We start from the raw sequence: 18,849 nt of genomic DNA, 5'->3' as shown, positions 1-18,849 counted from the left end.
CTCACAACAGCAGTCTGTACTGCCGCCAGATTTTTTTCTGTCCGTACAAAACGTTTTTCAGCATAAGTGTATAAGTGTGATTTATATACAATAGGTAGTGTGACACTTTCATTGAATGTAGCATAGGTGTACCCTGATGCCCCTGATTATTCGGATCATCAGGCTTATGGTGTTTTCACGTGTAAGTGTTTTGAAACTAGCATGTCTGCTTGGACTGAATGTAATATCCCTGTGTGTTCAGTTGTCTAGACGTATCAAGTCGTAGAATGGTTTAATCCATTCTGCGTGATCTGGAATGTAAATTCTGCCAAAATGTAGGAATTCTAATATGAATTGTAGTTTCTGCAGTGTGTTTGGAGATGTAGAAGTGTACATTTCTCTAAAGAGTGTGTTGCAAGGCTCTTGCCTTCTCTTGGCAGCATGTATCCCAGAAACAGGACGTTGAGATTGGCAACTTTGGATTTTTTAAAGTTACATTTATAGCCCATGTGAGGAAATCCTACACCTTTGCGATTATTTCTTGTCAAGTGTGTAGATAAGCCATCATTTGTAAAATAAATGTGGTCGACATTGGACAATTCCTGGTCATCAAATTGTTATAAAAGATCAGTAACCTGAGCTGAAACCAACCCAGGGATGTTCCTATGTGCCTGGGGCAAATAAGAGAACTGTTTTTGAGAACCCAAAGCACTGATGCTTGTCAAATACCTGATTTAAGGCACTAAATTGTGGCAGAAAAATCCATTTGGGTTATCTAATACTAGACAATGTGAACGGTATGGTTTCATTACTTGAAACAAGTGATTATTCATAGGAAAGGTGCAACTTTCAATTACACCTTGGTATTCAAGTTGTGTGAGAATTACTAACTTGCTATTTGGCATCATTCTTGATGGGGTACTGTCTGTGAAGCTGTGGGGTTAACCTAACTGGTATTATGTGATATGGGGAACCGTCATCTCACCATCCATGGTTGCGGTATAACGCAGGAGCCAGCACTAACACCCATTCCTTGGCGTATGAATGTTTAACTGACTCTGGGACAAGGTTAGAGAAGGCAGTTTTCCATTTGGGCAGTCCATGACAAATTCTGGTGTTCAATCCTTTTCAGCCGAGAGAATGTCATAGTCAGATGACAAGCTCTGCCAAATGAGAACCTTTATTGGGTCTTATATATCCCCTTCGATCTGGAGTTCCATCTTGTATAAACGATGTGGAATGCTCACTCTCGCATCCGGTGTTTCCACCTGGATATACTCACTCAATGCTACTGCCGCCAGTCAATCCATCAGGTTCTGGTGAACTATTGTGACTTCTGCTGCGCTGTCCATCATGGTTAGAGCCTATTCCCTGTTCATAAGCAGTTTCCTTAATATCTGTGGCATGCTTCACTTTGATGCCTGACACTTTCTTCTTTTTGAATTGAGGCTTGGACTGTTTAGGTTTGTCTTCCTTTTTTATGATATAGTCAGATGAGCATTGTGAGTACTTCTTCGGTTTCACGTACTCCTCTGATCTTCGCTCTGACTGTCCGAGCCTTTTTCAGATTATTCCTGAAAGGAATTAGATGAATGTGTTTCAGTATCCCGATACCTGTCAGGCATTTTAATAGTTTAATGGTTGCTCAGATTATAGAGCTTTTCAGTGGCTTCTTGTTAGGGAGACCCTTCCTGTGGCTTAGTCTTTTCTTTATTTTTCGTATTATCTCAATTCTTCCAAGTCGAAGAGTCGGTGCTTACATTGAGTTATCCTTTTCAGAATTACTCTTAATTTGTGGTTTACTAGGTCTGACTCCCAAATAATCTTTACCCACTGTTTGTGTACGTTTTCTCAATAATTTCTGGTAATTCACGCTCTTGTTGTCCCGGAGGCAATGCCCTTAGCTCTGGCGTACAGCCAGTGCTCCCACTTTCCCACTAATGTTACTTAATATTATGGCGGACACTGCAGCAAAATTGCCCATCTGTTTCATCGCGAAGCCCAGGGCAGAGGATGCCCCGTGCTCATTTTGGATCTGTTTTAACACTTCTTGTAAAACAGCTAATGAGGGTGTACCATGTATTATGGTATATACTGCAGCAAAGACTGTGCCCCAAGTGGCACAGTCCTCCACTGGAGGAGCCACCCCCATTGGCAAGCATATAATAAGAATCCTGTGTTTTTCCTGGGGTCCCATATGGGGAAACACTGCTTCAAGCTGACTTGTTTTCTGTGTAATCCAGAAAAGAATTTCCTCGAGCCTGATGGGAACTTTTCCAATGACTGCATTGATTGTTTGTGGGCTGATGCCCAGTGTAGCCAATTGTGATTGTGCAGCTTGAACAGCTCTCGCAGGATTTAAGGTCAATAATCACATAACAAACTGTTGGGCTTCTATATATTCTGACTAAACTGTTCCATAGTGTTCGTACATGTGTTGATGTCAAATTAGCAATATTTGGATCTGATATGTAGCCAACTAAGACTGGCCATGTTGCTCCCTCATTGCTATGGGGAACAAGTCTAACTTCTTTTATAGTGTGTGGTAGGGTGCCATTAAACAATGTTGGTGTTCTTGGTACGTTAGTGGGATTTCGAGATCTTTGTAAGCTGTGTAGTTATGTGGAATGCCAGTTACAGTGTATGTGTGAAACAATCTCGATTGATCATTAACTGATGGGAATTTAACCTAGGAATAGAACACTTCAGACCTAAATGCTTCGTGAGTCTCCACCACAAAGGTAACATCCCCACATGTGAGTGCAAGACCACGCTGTTGCAGCATCTGAGTAACAGCATGTCTGCAATTTTCAGATATGTTTATTGCTGCTGGGTCTGCCATCACAGTACGAGGATATCAGAGAGGGTACCACTATGCGACAATCCTTTGAAAAGTTCAAGCTTGAACAACCTACAGCCAATACATAGAGGATTCCTACTCAGTGACTCCCCAAAGTTTCAAGATACTGTTTATGTTACCTAGATACTGTCGTCGCCTACTGGGCAACAATAAGCTGTGACATTTGAGCAGTGAACTCTATACATCGTACTGAATGTTCAAGGTGTCATGATAGTGTGCCTACGAAGTTGAAATGTAAGCTAATGCAGTTTTGGTAACACCTATCCTGCACTTACACGTACACAAATGTATGTCAAAAAGTCACAGTGTTGCAGAAAAATGCAACTTAAGAAACGTGAGCATAAAAATTGAGTTGCTTCTAGCCGTGCTACGTGACAGTTATTAGAGGATCAACAATTATTCTTTGACTTCTTCCTCCTACTCATTTCAGACTAGGGTTTTGAAGATTGCCAATGTGATTCGCTCCTGAGATCCAAAGGGGGGGGGGGGGGCGGCCTTGTGCAGGCTCTGACAGGCACAGACGGATGTAGGCTGAACTTATGGACTGTGCAGTGAGTACAAGCCCTGCTTCCTGAGGGATGGTGCAGCCAGGTGCCAGCTGATCCCATTGATCCACAGGTCAGACTGTCTCAGGATGTCCTGAACTGTAGGAGGCCCACGCTGAACTTATGGACAGTGCAGTGAATGGAAGCCTCGCATCCTGGGAGCTGGAGCAGGCAGGTGCAAGGTGGTCCCGGTGGTCCGCAGGTCATACTGTGTCAGGATGTCTCATGCTGCGGGAGGACCGCACTGGCCTAATGGGCTGTGTGGTGTGTAGAAGCCCCGCCTTCTGGGGGCTGGTGCAGGCAGGTACAAGCAGGTCCCGGTGGTCCACAAGTCAAATTGTGTCAGGAGGTCAGTGTTGTTAACACTCAACTAGGGGGCGCAAGTCTGGGAGAGAAGTTGTCACGGGATCGAGCCCTGAAAGGGGTGAAGCAGCGACTGGGAACAGTGCTGGAAACTAGATATGGGGATTAGGGATATGGTATTAAATGGGTATGTGTCAGGACGTAACAGTGGGGGATAGAATGCCATGATAGTGGAATGAGGGACCCAGAGGGCTACGTGTGAGAAAAACAGTGATGAGAGCTTCACAAGTCTTACTGTTGGGAACAAGAACAGGAGGGTTATGCGCATCATAGTCAAAAGTGTACAATGAAGTGTGAAGGATGGATACGACAAAGCAGGAGTAAATCCTTACATTATTCTTATAAAGCATATGTGTTGCAAGTGGTGTTGGGCAATTATATAGTGACAGAATCAATGTTCCTCAAGTCTTCATGTCAAATCAGGATGTCTTCATCTGCTCCAAATCTAAAAGGTGGAGGGTAATGTGACCGTTCATCCTAAATTCAGGTGTATGGGTTCCATTTCAGAGGTAGCAACACACCAAGTGTACAGAACAAAAATTAGTTTCTTCAGAGGATGACTATATGGTTATACGTAACCAGGTGCCATCAGTTAAGGTCTTCCTTTTACAATCCATTTTTGTTTTCTAGTGTCATTGATTGATTCAACTAATCTAAACTTCAAATTCAACTGCTGGAAATCATTTGTTTGCAAAAAGAAAGAACAAAAGGGCTGTAAGCACTGTGTCTGGCGGGGATGTTGTAGGAAGGTGGAATCTGACTGCATGGTTTCCCCCACTTTTTGCCTGGTGTTTTGCTGGTTTTCAACTTAGTTTGACTGGGATCCTGCTAATCAGGACCCCAGTCTATCTGCTTTCTCCCTAAAACTGATTGCATGTTCTTAAGTACACCACAGATTGTCTCCCCCGGGGCCCATTGTATATCGTGCTATTTACTGTCGTTTTTAGAACTGTATTATTGTGTGCCTTGCTCTCTAATCTCATAAAGATGTTAGTAAAGAGTGTTTAGTAATAAATACATCTATTTTATATATATGCCGTGTGTGGTTCTCCTCTCATTTAGTCATTCAAGAGGTTATAATCTGGTAAACCAAGCTGCTTTACATTCCTTCGAGACTTACCCTGAAGGCTGCTCTCCATAGCTACCACTAGGATAGCTTTCAATAAAGGTTGTCTGAAACCTAATCATCAATAAGGGTTGTTTGGACTGTTGCAAGGTGCCCACTATAACTAGTGGACAGCATATACCAGGCCAACTTCTCACAGGTGTCGCAAACTTCCCTGCAGCCCCTCATGCATGTGGAAGCTTGGAGTCTTTAGACAATACCCCTAGCTTGGCCCACGACCTTTTCTGTGTAGATTTCATACCCATAAAGCCCTATCTAATTAATCGAAATTTAAAGCTGAGAATTTTAAACAAATAAATACATTCAATGACACTGAAGCATATCAGACTCCACAATGTAGACAGAGAATGATTAATTTTTCAAATCATGAAAGCTTATTAAAGGTTAATGGATTAAAGAAGGAAAAAGAATCATCAAGTCAATATTGATCAATGATCAATATATAAATGCATCAATAAATATAACGTTCAAATAAAATCAAAGCTATAAAAGAAAGAGGACAAACTAGCACAGAGTTCCATCAAGGGGAAAAGTTTAGAAAAGTCAACTCCCATAAGGTGAGTGCCCTACATTTTCTAATGTGCTTTAAGCTGCATCGAAAAAGAGAAAAAGCATTCTGAACTGCAATCTACTCTGCACTAGCTAAAATCACACAATTCTAACAATTGCTACATCTACACATAGTTTCCAAGAAACAATCCAATCAGGTTAAAGTGAAAGGATACTATCACATGCTCATTAGCTTCTCAGAATCTTCTCCAATTCAGCTTTTCTCAGTGTCCTTCCAAACTCAAACTATCTGTAGCAAGATGAGATACAGGGACCAGCCTGTACTCTACTGGTGTCTTCTTGGCTATGCTACCAATTACAATGCCCCATGATTATCACAGCAAAAGAAAACATTCACACATGGGAAAGAAAGCAAAGAACATCCCATTTGATAATTAGAACTCCGGAGTCACTTAGAAATAAAATGTTAGTGTATCACCAAGATGGAAACCAACGCTGCCAACGCACTCAAAGTAGTGCCCTCACAGAAGGGTGTGGACAGAGAGAAAGGACACATTTTGACTTCTCACTAGCGGGATAAGTATTGAGAGCACACATCTGTAAATGTACAAAGGGGCAGATTTACAAGGCCCTTGCGCCTTTTTAACATGGGAAAAGTGGCGCAAAAGGGGCGCAAGGGGATTGTAAATAAGCCCCAAAGTGCTTAGTTTGAGTAAGTGATGACCACAAGCAGTCATTCTTGGTACTGGGGCTTCATCGTCAATCATCTGGCTTTGATCCAGAGCAACAGACAGAGGAAGGACGAAAAAGAGTCAGAAGACGGAAGATGAAATAGGAGGAAAACACTGACGAAGGGAGACAGCAGAGATGAAAAAGAACCTGCAAGAGTGAGACAAATAGGCATGAGGTGGAGTGAGGCTTGGCAGCCTTTGCATTTGGCAAATTACTGCATGCAGCAGCAATTTTGAACCTCTGCCCGTATGCCTTTTTTTTTTTTTTTTTAATGAATCGTGTATACATCGTGCAAATACAACTTCTGATACTAATATCAAGATAGTAGAACACAGTATAAACTGTAACGGTCTAGTGCGACCCTGCTCTCTGAGCAGCAACAAATTCACCCACAGGTCAAGCAGAAACATTGGAAAGAGAGTTAAAACAATCATAGCCACCAGTTCGCTTACCGTCATACTGTCCGACTGTAGGGTCAAGAGACCTTCGCTGTAGCTGAATCCTTCAGGCGTTTTTCTGTACAACAACAGATACTTGTCAGGGAAAGTGCAAACAGCAAGCAGATAAAACAAGCATTGGCAATGTCACTCGTTCTGGTTATTGCACAATATTGAAAGTGTGTTTACCAAGCTACATTAACAGAAAGGAGATATACAACGTGGGAGGGCAGTGCAGGTTTACACAAGTAACAGACGCAGCAGTGAAGTGTTCTACCAGGAGGGAAGGACAGCTGAACAGTAGGCCTGCATTCAGGTGTTTAGCCCCAGAATCAGACCAAGGGTTGTGGTGTGAACATTCTCACTGGAAATATAGGTCGTTTTTAGATGTATAGTTTTCAAGCCAAAGATGGGGGCGTGGAGATGGGCTGAGATTAACAAACACCAAAGCCTCACAAAAGGTAAATCAAGTAAGATGGCTACACTCCCCAAAGCTGACTAGTCCCAATTAGCATAACTAATGACTTAATAGGAAGTGACATCACAGGAAAGGATATGAATTGATATCAGTTAAATTAGTTAGAGTATCCAAGATGAGTGATAAACCGTCCAGATAGGAGGACTCACCACATTGAAAGTCTCCTCAAACGCATAATGCCATTACCTCCTTGACACCCCCACTAGTGCAAGCAGCACTGTGTCACTTGTGCTATACTGGCGTCCGACTAGCAGCTCGGTAAGTAGACGCGTCATATTTTTTTTTAACACAATTTGTATTGGTTTTGTTGTTAAGAACAGTATAATCAAGTGTGTTAGCCTTTCACAATACAATCGTCATCTAGCAGTACATTTGTGACCTTTTAGTAGTCCATTTGCGCTTTAACAAATTTACGTTGTATTTACTAGTGTGGTCTAACATCTGTGTCCATATTTTTCCATGCTTATGATAGCTGTGTCCATATTCAATTTTGTATGACATTGTAGTAAGACAATCTTTTACAAATCTCAATCATCTACCCCAACTTCTCTTTAACGTACCCCCCAACACCCAAACTGGCTCACTCCCTTGTATGATGCCTTAAGGTTTAGTTGTACAATATTCCTATGGGGTGCATCACTTTGCCTGATATGTATGTACATTTGGTATAGTTTCCTTGGACATGATTATGCTGGTAGATGGTACTGCCTGGGCTCAGCATCCTGCAGGGGAAAGATCCTATACACTCTGAGAACCAATCGGTTCAATCAAGTCTTTAGCCTTTAGTGTTTCCAACATTTGGTTCCATTTCATAGAAATGGGTATTTTACGCTGACCCCTATGTTCCTTCCTTCTAAGGATGGCGCTCTCTGCCCCCACTCCCCCCAACGGGCCATCTCTGTGTGCCAAGTGTGCACCTGAGGGGGAAAGGTAGACTTCCACCTCATGGTGATGGCATGTTTCGCGAAAAGGTTTAGCCATATCCGCAAATTTGTATTGTACTCTCTGAGTTTTTGGGCGAGGGTGTAGACCCAGGAGGCAGCTATCTGCTGTGTCCCAAACTGAGGTGCCTGTCGTATCCTGAAGTACACATGCTATATGTGTCCAGAATCCCCGTAAATTTGGGCAGTCCAATAGCATGTGTAGTAAGTCCACATCTGGCACCTTACAATGGGGGGCAACAGATCTGCGGGTCTGGAAATATACTGTTGAGGCGGTGTGGCGTGAGGTATGCTCTTTGTAGAACCATATATTGGATAGATTTAAATTTAGCATTGTGGGACACTTTTTGGGGGAACTCTATGGCGTAGTCCCATTCCTTGTCTGTGAGGTCCCTTCCAAAGTCCCTCTCCCATTTTATACGTAATGGCCAAAGAGAGGTGCCCACATGTGCTCTAATGTCTCTATAAAGCCAGCGGACCAAGTGTCGTCCCCTTCCCATCAAATGCACTGCATGTACCAATCCATGTGTCAAGGGTTGACTCCCGTCTGGGGCCCAGTGTTTTTTGATATAATGTGCTATAGTGACATGCGTTAGAAATAATTTCTGGGGAACTCCCTGAGCTTGGGCAAAGTTGTCATGGTCTGCCAGCACGCCGTCTATGAACAAGTTTCCCACCGTCTCTACTCCTTCCTGTGTCCATTGGGAAATGCTACATCTGGTAATCAACCCTGTAGTGGTGGGTATACCAAGAAGTGGAGTATTGGCTGAGTATGGGGAAGTAGTTCCCGTCTCCAATATAGTAGGGCAACCTAAAGCAGTGGTGGGGTCGCAGGTGGTATTCTAGTGGCAGGCAGCAGTAGTGTATGTAGTGTTCCTTGAACCAATTTTTGAGGCGTGTATTCAATTTCGTATAAGTTTCGGCCAGCCAGCCAATCCGACAACCATTGCAGTTGGCTAGCCAAGCAATATGTGTGAAAGTCGGGGGCTCCAAGTCCCCCCTCCTCAGGTTTCAGTTGAAGATTTGCCAGACTAACCCTCCTACGTCCTTTACTCCATAATACGTCTGTGAGAAGGGCGTCTAGTGTGTGGAAGATACTGGTCGGTATCAGGATCGGAATGTTGGTAAAATAATATAATAGTCTTGGGAGTAACACCATCTTGGATATGGCTATTCTGCCCATTACTGAGAGAGGCAGCGATGTCCAGAATGTAACCTGGGCCTTTTGTGATCTAATGGTTTTTATTAGGTTCCCTTCGAGAAGGTCAAAGGATGTTCTATAGATTTGTATACCTAAATATTTGAAGGTTTGTGGTGCAACCGTCAGAACCACTGGGCCAAAGGGAATAGGATCTGGGTCTTCCGTGTGTTGCATATAAAAAGCATGTGATTTTGTAGCGTTTATTGCTAACCCTGAAACTCTTTCAGTGTCTAAATATAAATGGAATGGGCTCCAGGTCACCTGTTCAGTCTTGGATATACAGTATAAGGTCGTCGGCATAAGCTGACACTGCATGTGTTGTCTCTCCCAGTGGGATCCCTTTATCTATAGCGTCCCCCCGGAGTTTAATGAGTAGGGGTTCTAGTGCCATTACAAATAGGATTGGTGACAGGGGACAGCCCTGCCTTGTTCCTCTTGCCACCGGGTATGGGTGAGATATGTGGGACCATGTACAAACTCGGGCAGTAGGGGCGGTGTATCAGAGAAGACGCGTCATCCTTAAGGGCTGCTCATATATCTCTCATCCTATACATTCTAGGAGTCACAACCGGAAGCCCCAGGGTAGTAATGTATGAAAAACATAAGATTGAGCAAGTTTCACTTAAACACAATTGCTTTCATTTAACTCCTCAAAATGGGAATGTCTTTGATTGCTATTAATATAATGGTCTGCTTTATACGTGTTTGAGACAATGGAGTATGCTGCTCCAACATTTGTACTATATGTTGGGACTATGGCAAGGGCCATATAGCACAGACATAGAAACGGAGAGCAGTTTCCACATATTTGCCAGCCAAAGAGCTTTTCGGTTGTTGTTCAGACCCTTTCTATGTCACACCTAAATTACTTCTGGCTAATATGAGAACCCGGGGAAAGAATTTAAGCTGTTATATGCAATCCGGTGATTCTGCATGAACATTGCCCTGCCATTTTGGGAGTAGTGTTTCACCCCTCCAACATTTCTGCGATTCTTCTGGATTGCTGATGAATTCTGTGCCTTCTACCAACAAGATCAGTATAGACCGAAGTTTACTAAATACAAAATCATACTTTTACACTAGAAACAATTATAATCAATGGGATGACCTGTCCCTTAAGATACTTCCTGGATACTGCATAACCTAATTTACACTGAACAAATTCGGGTGTCCCTTTCAGGTTTCAGACATTCAAAAAGCATTTTTGGGCAGCATAGTTAAAGATTTATAAACACGTTCCTAGTTTAGGAGTTTCAGACTTCGAGATATGCAGAGGAGGGGACTTAGACTTGGAGACTGAGCTCTGCAGAGAGAGAGAGAGGAGAGGGCAGAGGTAGATGCTGAAATGAAGGTAGTGGAACAGAGGAGATTCGCAGATACAGAGGAGGAGAGGGCAGACTTTGATGGAGAGCAGAACAGATTAAGACGAGGTCAGACTAGATGTAGGCTATGTGTTCCATTCTATTATTAAAAACCCCAAGCTTTATGCTTTGACTAGCTGGCTTTGACAAGGCTTATTTGCTCTATGCTTTATCTCTCTTTATGGGAAATTCAGGAATTATTCATTATTGATTTAGCTTCATGCCAATCTCTCTATTGCTTTTATTTTTTAACTCTTCATGAGTTCTGACTGACATCATTCGCGCCACATTTCTTAGGATAGGGATTCTTTCCTTTATGAAACGTGATGTGTCAACATTATAACATGCTCTGCACTAACTTTATTTTTCTATTTTCAGTTCTGTAACCTGATTGATATATGATCAATAAATGAAGAAATAGATAATCTTAAACATTAATTAGAAAATAAAACCCTTGAAAACTACTCAGACACTCATTCTTGACTAAAATATGTATTTGAATTTCATTACTTGCCTGTGTTTATGAGGGAGCTCCTTTGCTCAAAATACGGTGACCAAAATTCATCACCTTGAGAATAGAATTTGGTGTGGAAAAAGGGTAATGGTAATTAAATGTAATTGTGCCACATTTACTAAATTTTCCAATGAGCGAATACCGCGAGATGTCTGCAATAGCACAACCAAGCTGCGATGTTGGAGCACCGTTTATGAAATCAAACGACTTCTCCCTTATTCAGGCCACGCTCTCAACAGTGCATCAGGCAAGACGCAGTGTATCTGGAGTCATCGGCCGTGCCCATGCCGAAGTCTAGAGCAGCAGTGAACAGTCAGAAGGGCCAACTCCTACAGTTTAATAGATCGGATTCTACAGCTGTAGTCTCGTACCACAGTCCACAAAGGAGCTCACATCAGCTCTCCTGGGCAGCAAATGACCCCCGCCGCCTCTGCAAGGCGCAGGACTGGTCAGTCTGGCATTTATATAGTGGGCTTCAGCCCCGGGGAAGGATGGGTAATGATCTGCCAGCCATGATCACGTGACCCCTTGCAGTGTATGGCTGGTTTAAATGTTCTTGCAGGGCTGATTATAAATTCCAGTTCAGCCCTGGTCTAGGAGCTGCAGTCTGCCCTACCATGGTCATCACAGGTAGTCTGGTTCTACTCAAGGCCCCCCAGTAAGGAGACCGTCGGGTGATCGACTCACGGCCACTTCCGGGGTATGTGCACCCAAACACACTAGTCCTCCAAGCACCAGACTTGCAATATTAAGGGGACTCGGACCACCACTGGGTGGGGCCACTCTTTTCTACCATGAGCCCCTAATTCTCTCAACAGGAGTCCAGAGCTGAAACTTGGAGGATGGAGTGCAACAATCCAGAGAGCCAATGCTGCAGGTTGACAGAGACTTGGGGATCTCCTCTTAGGTCTGGCAAGTGCCTTCTTGAATGTTGGGAGGTCAGGGCCCTCTTCTTCCTTCACCACGCCAACAACATCATGCATGTTTCCAGCTCTTAGAATTAGACACGTGCCTTGTTACCACAATCATTCCCAGCATCAGCACAGCTCCATTGTCACAGAGCTTTCCTCAGCCCTCGGGCAGCAGTAGGAACTCAGCAGCTCTTCAACCGCAGGTTTCGACTCATTCCTGTAAAAAAGCACTCTAAGGTACCAGATCTTATCTAATTAACTTGACTTTGTTCTCGGTTCTTTCCGATCTTGCCGTACAAGAACCTTTTCCTTTTTACTTGGCTTCACAAGGATAAAGAGTCATTTACAAGAGTGCATCCTTGCGAATTGGAGTATTATGACGACTGTGATTATTAAATAAATTCTCCATGTCTAAGACAAAATGTGTTACATATGGAAGTTTAGTATATAAACCAGGCCTATTGAAGTCAAAATCAGCAGCTGACATTAGCCTACACGTCCTTCAACCTTCATTACCGTCAGTAACGTAACAGTGCTAAGAATGCATGCTGCGTAAAGCACATTGGTATGCGGCTAGTTACAGAACTGTGCTCCTAGCTATTATACTAAGGTGCTGCTCAACAGGTCTGCTAGTAAACCTGGGAGCTGATGAAACAACGGCATGGTGGCTTCACATATATTGGGAGCCACAGTAGATAGGATCAATGAGCATTTTCAGCAGTCCAGCGAGTAACATGGACGATACTATTGGTAATAAGTGCTGTCAATAACAGAAGAATGTGCAGAGAAAAGGATGGTGCCTGTAGCTTGACATAAAAAGGAGCTGGCAGTGCCAAACTGCAAAGAGTACCCAAGAGTTGAACTTGTTGCAAAGGAAAGAATGAATTGGGGATGGAAACTTCTACTTCAAAATCAAGGTGCCCTTAAAGGGGGACAGGCATAGCTGAACTAGCCACATGGTGCACAGGAACATTTCCAGGTAAGCTGAGGACCAAGGGGCTCCTTTTAGGAGTGGGTGGCTGAGTGATCATGAGCAGCCTGGCAAACAGGCCCGGGGAATGCAAAGAATTTTGTTCTAGATAGGTATATAATTCCCCACCCCTGAAATCCTGTTGGAGACATTCGAGACATCTCACTACACTCATTCGGTACGCTATGAGGCTGTTATGAACACATTTTCCAGGACTGCTTTTACCTCCCAGTCCAACATTCGGTCACAGAGGGATGAAGTCACCAGCAAGAAGAATGCCAGAGCAGTTGGACGAAGAAACTCTATCTGCCCCAGCTTAATATGCCTTAGTGGCACCTCTCCAATACACACTGAACCAGGAGGAAAGGAGGAGCTGGACGATGCATGGAATGAAAGCTGGTTCAAGGACCGCACCAGTGCTCATCATTGGAGGAAAAGGCATCTTTGGGCAAGTCATCATCATCATCCACCTGACTTGAGTGCCACTGGCACATATGATGGGAGCCCACTCATTTGGTTCTGCATCTCCAGGAGGACAGCACAAAGACCTGTGTTTGGCTTGTGTCCACGGGTTGCTCCGGGACCAAGTTTGAATCATAATATTTCATGATGGTGTCTCCCCAAAAAATTTTCTGCTGACCTGTAAGGACTGCGGTGCTCTTTAGTCCACTACAACTAAAATGTATATTTGAGAAGGAGGTGGGCCATATGTCAGTTTTAGGAGCACTTGGACCTGGTGGTGGAATTTCCTAATGGTGGCAGCATGCATTAAATATTGCTCCCATTGATGACACCATTGAGGCTGGATAACACTTCCTGTATGCAGTTCGGGAAAACCTATTCTTTGAGCCAAAAATAGTCATTTTTCTTGCCATACTGATGAAGGTATCAAGAAGATGGTGGCCCTTGATTAGTTGGGGGCAAATGCATGTTCAGCTCTATAAGGGTGCACATGCTGGCAAGTTCATGAAGTCATACACAGGACGGGTCATTCTACTATCTTGCTTGTGAAGCACCAGGAGGTTTGTTTGCTAACCAAACATCTTACAACGCAGCAACGTAGTTTTCCAACCATGCCATCCAGAACTTCCAAGAGGTAGCATAGAAGTGGGTTAGACCATTGTGGAAGTTGAATTATTGACTACCCACAAGAGTAGGAGGGAGTTGATGCTACTAATGCATTTGGAGAAGGGAGGTCTTGCTCTTTATAACCAGGAATCCAAGGATGGTGGGCACAGTTGGCCCATGTGATGTGTAATAGCTGTTGTCTCAAGGTTGTGAATATAAGCTTTAGGCAGGTAGACACAGCTGTGTCATTATTGGCGCAAATGTCTCCAGGGTTGTATTTAATGCTCTTTTTATTCAAACCTTCCTTGTTACTCCCTATTTTCTGCCTTCAGTTGGTGTTGTGGGGTACTGTGGTACTAGGCACAGCCACAGCTGCTACTCTAAGCCAGTCATCTTGCAGCTCTAGAATATGTGTGTGTGTAGAATATATGTGTGTGCGTGTATGTATATACTCAATTTATTGTACATGTTTATGTGGGGAGGTGTGTGCATGTGTGTGTGTGCTTGTGTGTTTGTGTAAGTGAGTTGAGGTTGAGGGTCGTATCACATAATGTAAGTCCTCAACAGTTAATGAGGATTGTGGGCTTGGTTGGAACAGTTGAAGACCTGGAGCAGAGAAAACTGCACAGAAGTGAAATACCTGCAAGGCGTTTCTTCATGCCCAGACATGACCATGCCTTTCCAGATGGCCTGCAGCCATTTGTTCTGCTCTTCCTTGTTGTGAGCCGCCTGTGGAGCAGAGAGATCATGAGTTACTATAAGCTAAAATTACACTGATCTCACCTCACTGTGACATTGCTGACTGTTGAGTTGGTTAATAATGACAGGTAAGAACAGGCTTCAAGGTCAGCAATCCAAACACATGTGAATTTGCCACCACATTCCCCCTACCGTCCTCTAAATCCAGCAGTTTCTGCTTTGCTCATTGCCAGCTGCTAAGTTGCTGTTTTCTCTGATACAGCGGCAGGACCAGACCTGTATCATTTTACACACATTGCCTACTCCTAACCGTATTGACTGTGCTAATAAATGTGCTAGTAAGTCGACATCAGTATGATTTGAACCTGTGGCCTACAGAAGATCTCCGCAACGATACAGCAACTAACCATCTTATTACTTTTAGAGGGGGCCTGAAAGTTGTCTGCAACCTTGCCTCCATGGAGAATTTGGTGCACAATCTGCCTCTGTGCATATGGGGTCAGGAACAAAAAGTGGATGTTTTTCTTTCTCCTGCATAGTCCCAGGTGCTGAACACTGCCCCCTTTCATGCCCCTATAGAGCATGAATGAGTCTGACACCCATTGAGTTCTTGACTACTGGCCGGTGCCACATTAGAGTATAGAAAAAAGTGATGATGGAATGCTTGAATTAATTACAGCCAGTGGTAATTACTTGGGGCAGCATCCCAGTCTATCAGTATTTTGCACACCATGCAACTTCAGGTTGCCACAGCCATATGCAAATTAGTCTTGACCCTGATCCAATGAGAACAGTTGAGGCCGAACTGCCAGGCCAGGTCGACCTTGAATTGTAACACAAGCAACCTTGTACCGTTTTTCCCCTCATTAGGGCTCATCAACCAGGTATAGCTTGGTTTCAGTGACACAGTGTGCACTGGACCCATGTCTGGACATACCCGTCCCACTCAGGGCGACACACTAATGTATACAAAAAAGTTCTCATTGGAGCCAGTTCAAGACTGATTTACATATGGCTGGATCCAAGCTGAGGTAGCATTGTATTCAAAATAATTGACTCTACTGTGGCCTGAGTAATAACCAATGGCTGATATTAAATCAAGCATTCCATCCATCACTTTTTTGTACACTTTTTCTTTGTATACCTTAGTGTGTCTCCTTAAGTGGGAAGGTTATGCCCAGATGTGAGTCCTACAAACACTGTGTCATAGGCACCTACCTATACATACCTGCCAACTTACAAAATAACTTCACAGTTTAAGCGGAGGCTTAGAGGGGGTGGGGCCTAGTGCTGAGAGAAATCTAAGAGGCATTCTGCCCCTCATCAAGCCCCAGGGGATGGAATGGGGGGACAACAAATACAAAACTAACCTTACCCGCTGCCCACCAGCATCGTGTTGCGTTCTTCCGCTCCTCTCCGCCGCGCCGCTGCAGGCAGGCACAGGCACCCAGCCTGCCCTACGACCAATCCTGAAGCTGGTCTCACATGAGAGTAACTTCAGGATTGGCCTGAGCACCAATGATGTGTGCTCCAGGACAGACTAGTCTGTGCCTCTTCTCTCCAGCCCCAGCATTGCAGCTGGGGTTGGAGAGGGGTCACTGCGCATGTGGTTTTCAGCTGGCCTGAGACTGCTGGCCAAAAACCACATGCACAGTGTAAGTAGAGCCCACACTCCCCCTCCTGCTTATCATAACCCTGGCCCCGCCCCAGATTAAATAAAACGTTAGTAAAACACGCTTTAGTATCGTTTTTTTTTGTTTGTTTTTACAAATGTAAGTGCTGGGGGGGTCGACTGGAATGTCTGTTGACAGCAGGGGCGCATATATGGCTCTAATCGATAGCCTTTTATGGTCCCTATAGGACGTTATCCATGAACAAACACGCTCAAAACGTCTTTTACTCATCGAAGACCTTTTTAAATATACCGACCATGCTTACCTCCTTGTCTCCATTTTAAAAACCTGCCACTATGCGCCTCATGAATGCTGACCTACCCCTTAATATATATAGTATTAATATATGGAAAATATGTAGGAATGAAGTGAATTTTCAGCAGGTAAACCTAACTTTAAAAGTTATTTTCGCATTTCTATGTGTCATGATGTCGGATTTACTTTTTTGTCTCGGACGCTGACACCACTAATAAAAACAGAAAATATTACAAACAGAAAAGATTACAAACCTCAGAGTGGCCTGAATTGGAAAGTACATTCATGCCTATCTTTACAGTAAAAATACATGCGTCACCCACATAAAATTGATGAAATGTAGATATAAAAATGTAGCATCTGAATGCATCACTTATTCAAGTAGTCTTTGCATACGTTAATATCTCTTTTACTATTTGACAGGTATGATTGAATATTTATAAATGAATGCATTACTTTTTAGGTCTCGCCTGACCCAGCGCATGCGCTGGTCTGGCGAGACTTTTTGAGAGGGCTCCAAAAAGTGCTACCAGGCCAACCTAGAGCTACAGTGCATGTGCGCGGGCGCGCGCGCCCCGCTTGACCGCACCTGACCCAGCGCATGCGCTGGTCTGGCGAGACTTTTTGAGAGGGCTCCGAAAAGTGCTACCAGGCCAGCCTAGAGCTACAGTGCATGTGCGCGGGCGCGCGCGCCCCGCTTGACCGTGATTACTTTCACTTTCGCGGCCGCACGTCCGCTTGGCATAGCCAATAGGTATCGCTTTTGGGACCATATAAGTATTTAGTTATGCAACTGTTGCATGGCTAAACACTTATAAGGTCCCAAAGGCGAGACCAATTGGCTATGCCAATGCTTGTTTAACGTAGACTCGAGCATCACTGCAAGATACCCTGCTGCTTTGGTGTGACAATCCAAAAATTATAGATATGAACATGTAGTTTATATACGGGTAGACGCAGTGTACACTATACATATATTTCCATGAACACATAACAAATATACACCTTAGCTTTGACTTGAAAATAGATCGATTCCCACTCAATGGAAAGATAGGTAGGGTTGTGACTCATCTCACGAAGGAGCAGTATTCGTGCATACCATCTAGGCAAATTCGTCTCTGTCCTATTTTTAAGGCGTGGTACCTGCCTTCCTCTTTCATGCTAAGGGAGCTCGGCTGTCCGGCCCTGGGTGGTTGGTGGTATTAGACACATGAGATTGGTGCGTTATGCTTCGCTCAGGGGACTTTCACAGCATGGCCACTCCCGGGTATTTCCATTTGGAAATGAAACCCATGAGTCAGAACCTCTATCTGCCCTCACTCAAGCTCCTAGGACAAGGCACGGCATTTTGGCAAAGCTGGAGGCCATGCATAGTACAACTCAACAGCACAGTAAAACGCACTACTACAACAAAATGATTCAACAACATATCCCACACAATACACCATAAAACAACATAACACCACAACTCAATAACACAGCAACAAAGCAACCTATCGTAGCAACAACATACCACAAAAAACAAAGCACAACACAAATACCACAGCAGGACACAAGAACAACACACTACAACAAGAAAACAACACAAAACACCACACTATGTGATTTATGTGCAGTTGTGTGGCTGTGTGCACTGGAGTTGTTGTTTCGGTGTATTATTATGTTGTGTGAGTATCTTGCTGTGTTATGCTGTCGTTATATTGTGTTTGTTGGGATACTGTATTTGTGTTTTGGTGTATTGTGTTGTATGTGTGTCTTGCTGCACTGTATTGTTGTCTTGCCATTGTCTTGTCAAATTGTATTTTAGCAGTTTGTTGTATTGTGTTATGTACTTGTCCTATTGTGCTGCTGTAATGTTTTTGTGTTACTGTAATGTGGTGTTGTTTTATTGTGGTAACCCTGCTGTCATTGGACCTCTGCTCCAGTCCGTCTACTAAAATATGCAAAAATAATCCTGTCACCCATTACCAATTCCACAAATCCGTGTTCAAATATTTAGTGGTAAATGCTGTTGCAGGATGCACTATGTACTACGCTGTTTACCTCCAAGGACAGGCAATGCCACTAGCTACAAAAATTGTTGACCCACCCTGAAACTCTGGTATTGGTTGCAGAAGCAAAACGTTTAGTCAGTGTGGTTTGGATGGAAACAAAAAAGTGAAACATTGGCGAATGGCCAAAACACTTAAAATGTGTCCTTTTGCATAAGTTCCATAACATTTTTTA

The 18,849-nt window shown here is 43.7% G+C and overlaps 1 protein-coding gene across 6 annotated transcripts in view; it reads right to left on the bottom strand.

Moving 5' to 3' along the window:
* The window catches only part of LOC146789879 (uncharacterized), a 499,281-nt gene that overhangs the window by 147,893 nt on the left and 332,539 nt on the right, over positions 1-18,849 (bottom strand). For all 6 annotated transcript variants that reach the window (XM_085628145.1, XM_085628146.1, XM_085628148.1 and 3 more), the window contains exons 5-6: positions 14,637-14,725; positions 6,568-6,631 (exon numbers count right to left, since the gene is read on the bottom strand). In XM_085628145.1, coding sequence (XP_085484271.1) covers positions 6,568-6,631; positions 14,637-14,725 — 153 coding nt within the window. The remainder of the gene's footprint in view (positions 1-6,567; positions 6,632-14,636; positions 14,726-18,849) is intronic.

The sequence above is a fragment of the Triturus cristatus genome, chromosome 10, assembly GCF_964204655.1.
Source record: "Triturus cristatus chromosome 10, aTriCri1.1, whole genome shotgun sequence".
Lineage (NCBI taxonomy): Eukaryota > Metazoa > Chordata > Amphibia > Caudata > Salamandridae > Triturus > Triturus cristatus.
Note: the sequence above shows the minus strand (reverse complement) of the source record. Positions and strands in the feature narration are given on the sequence as shown.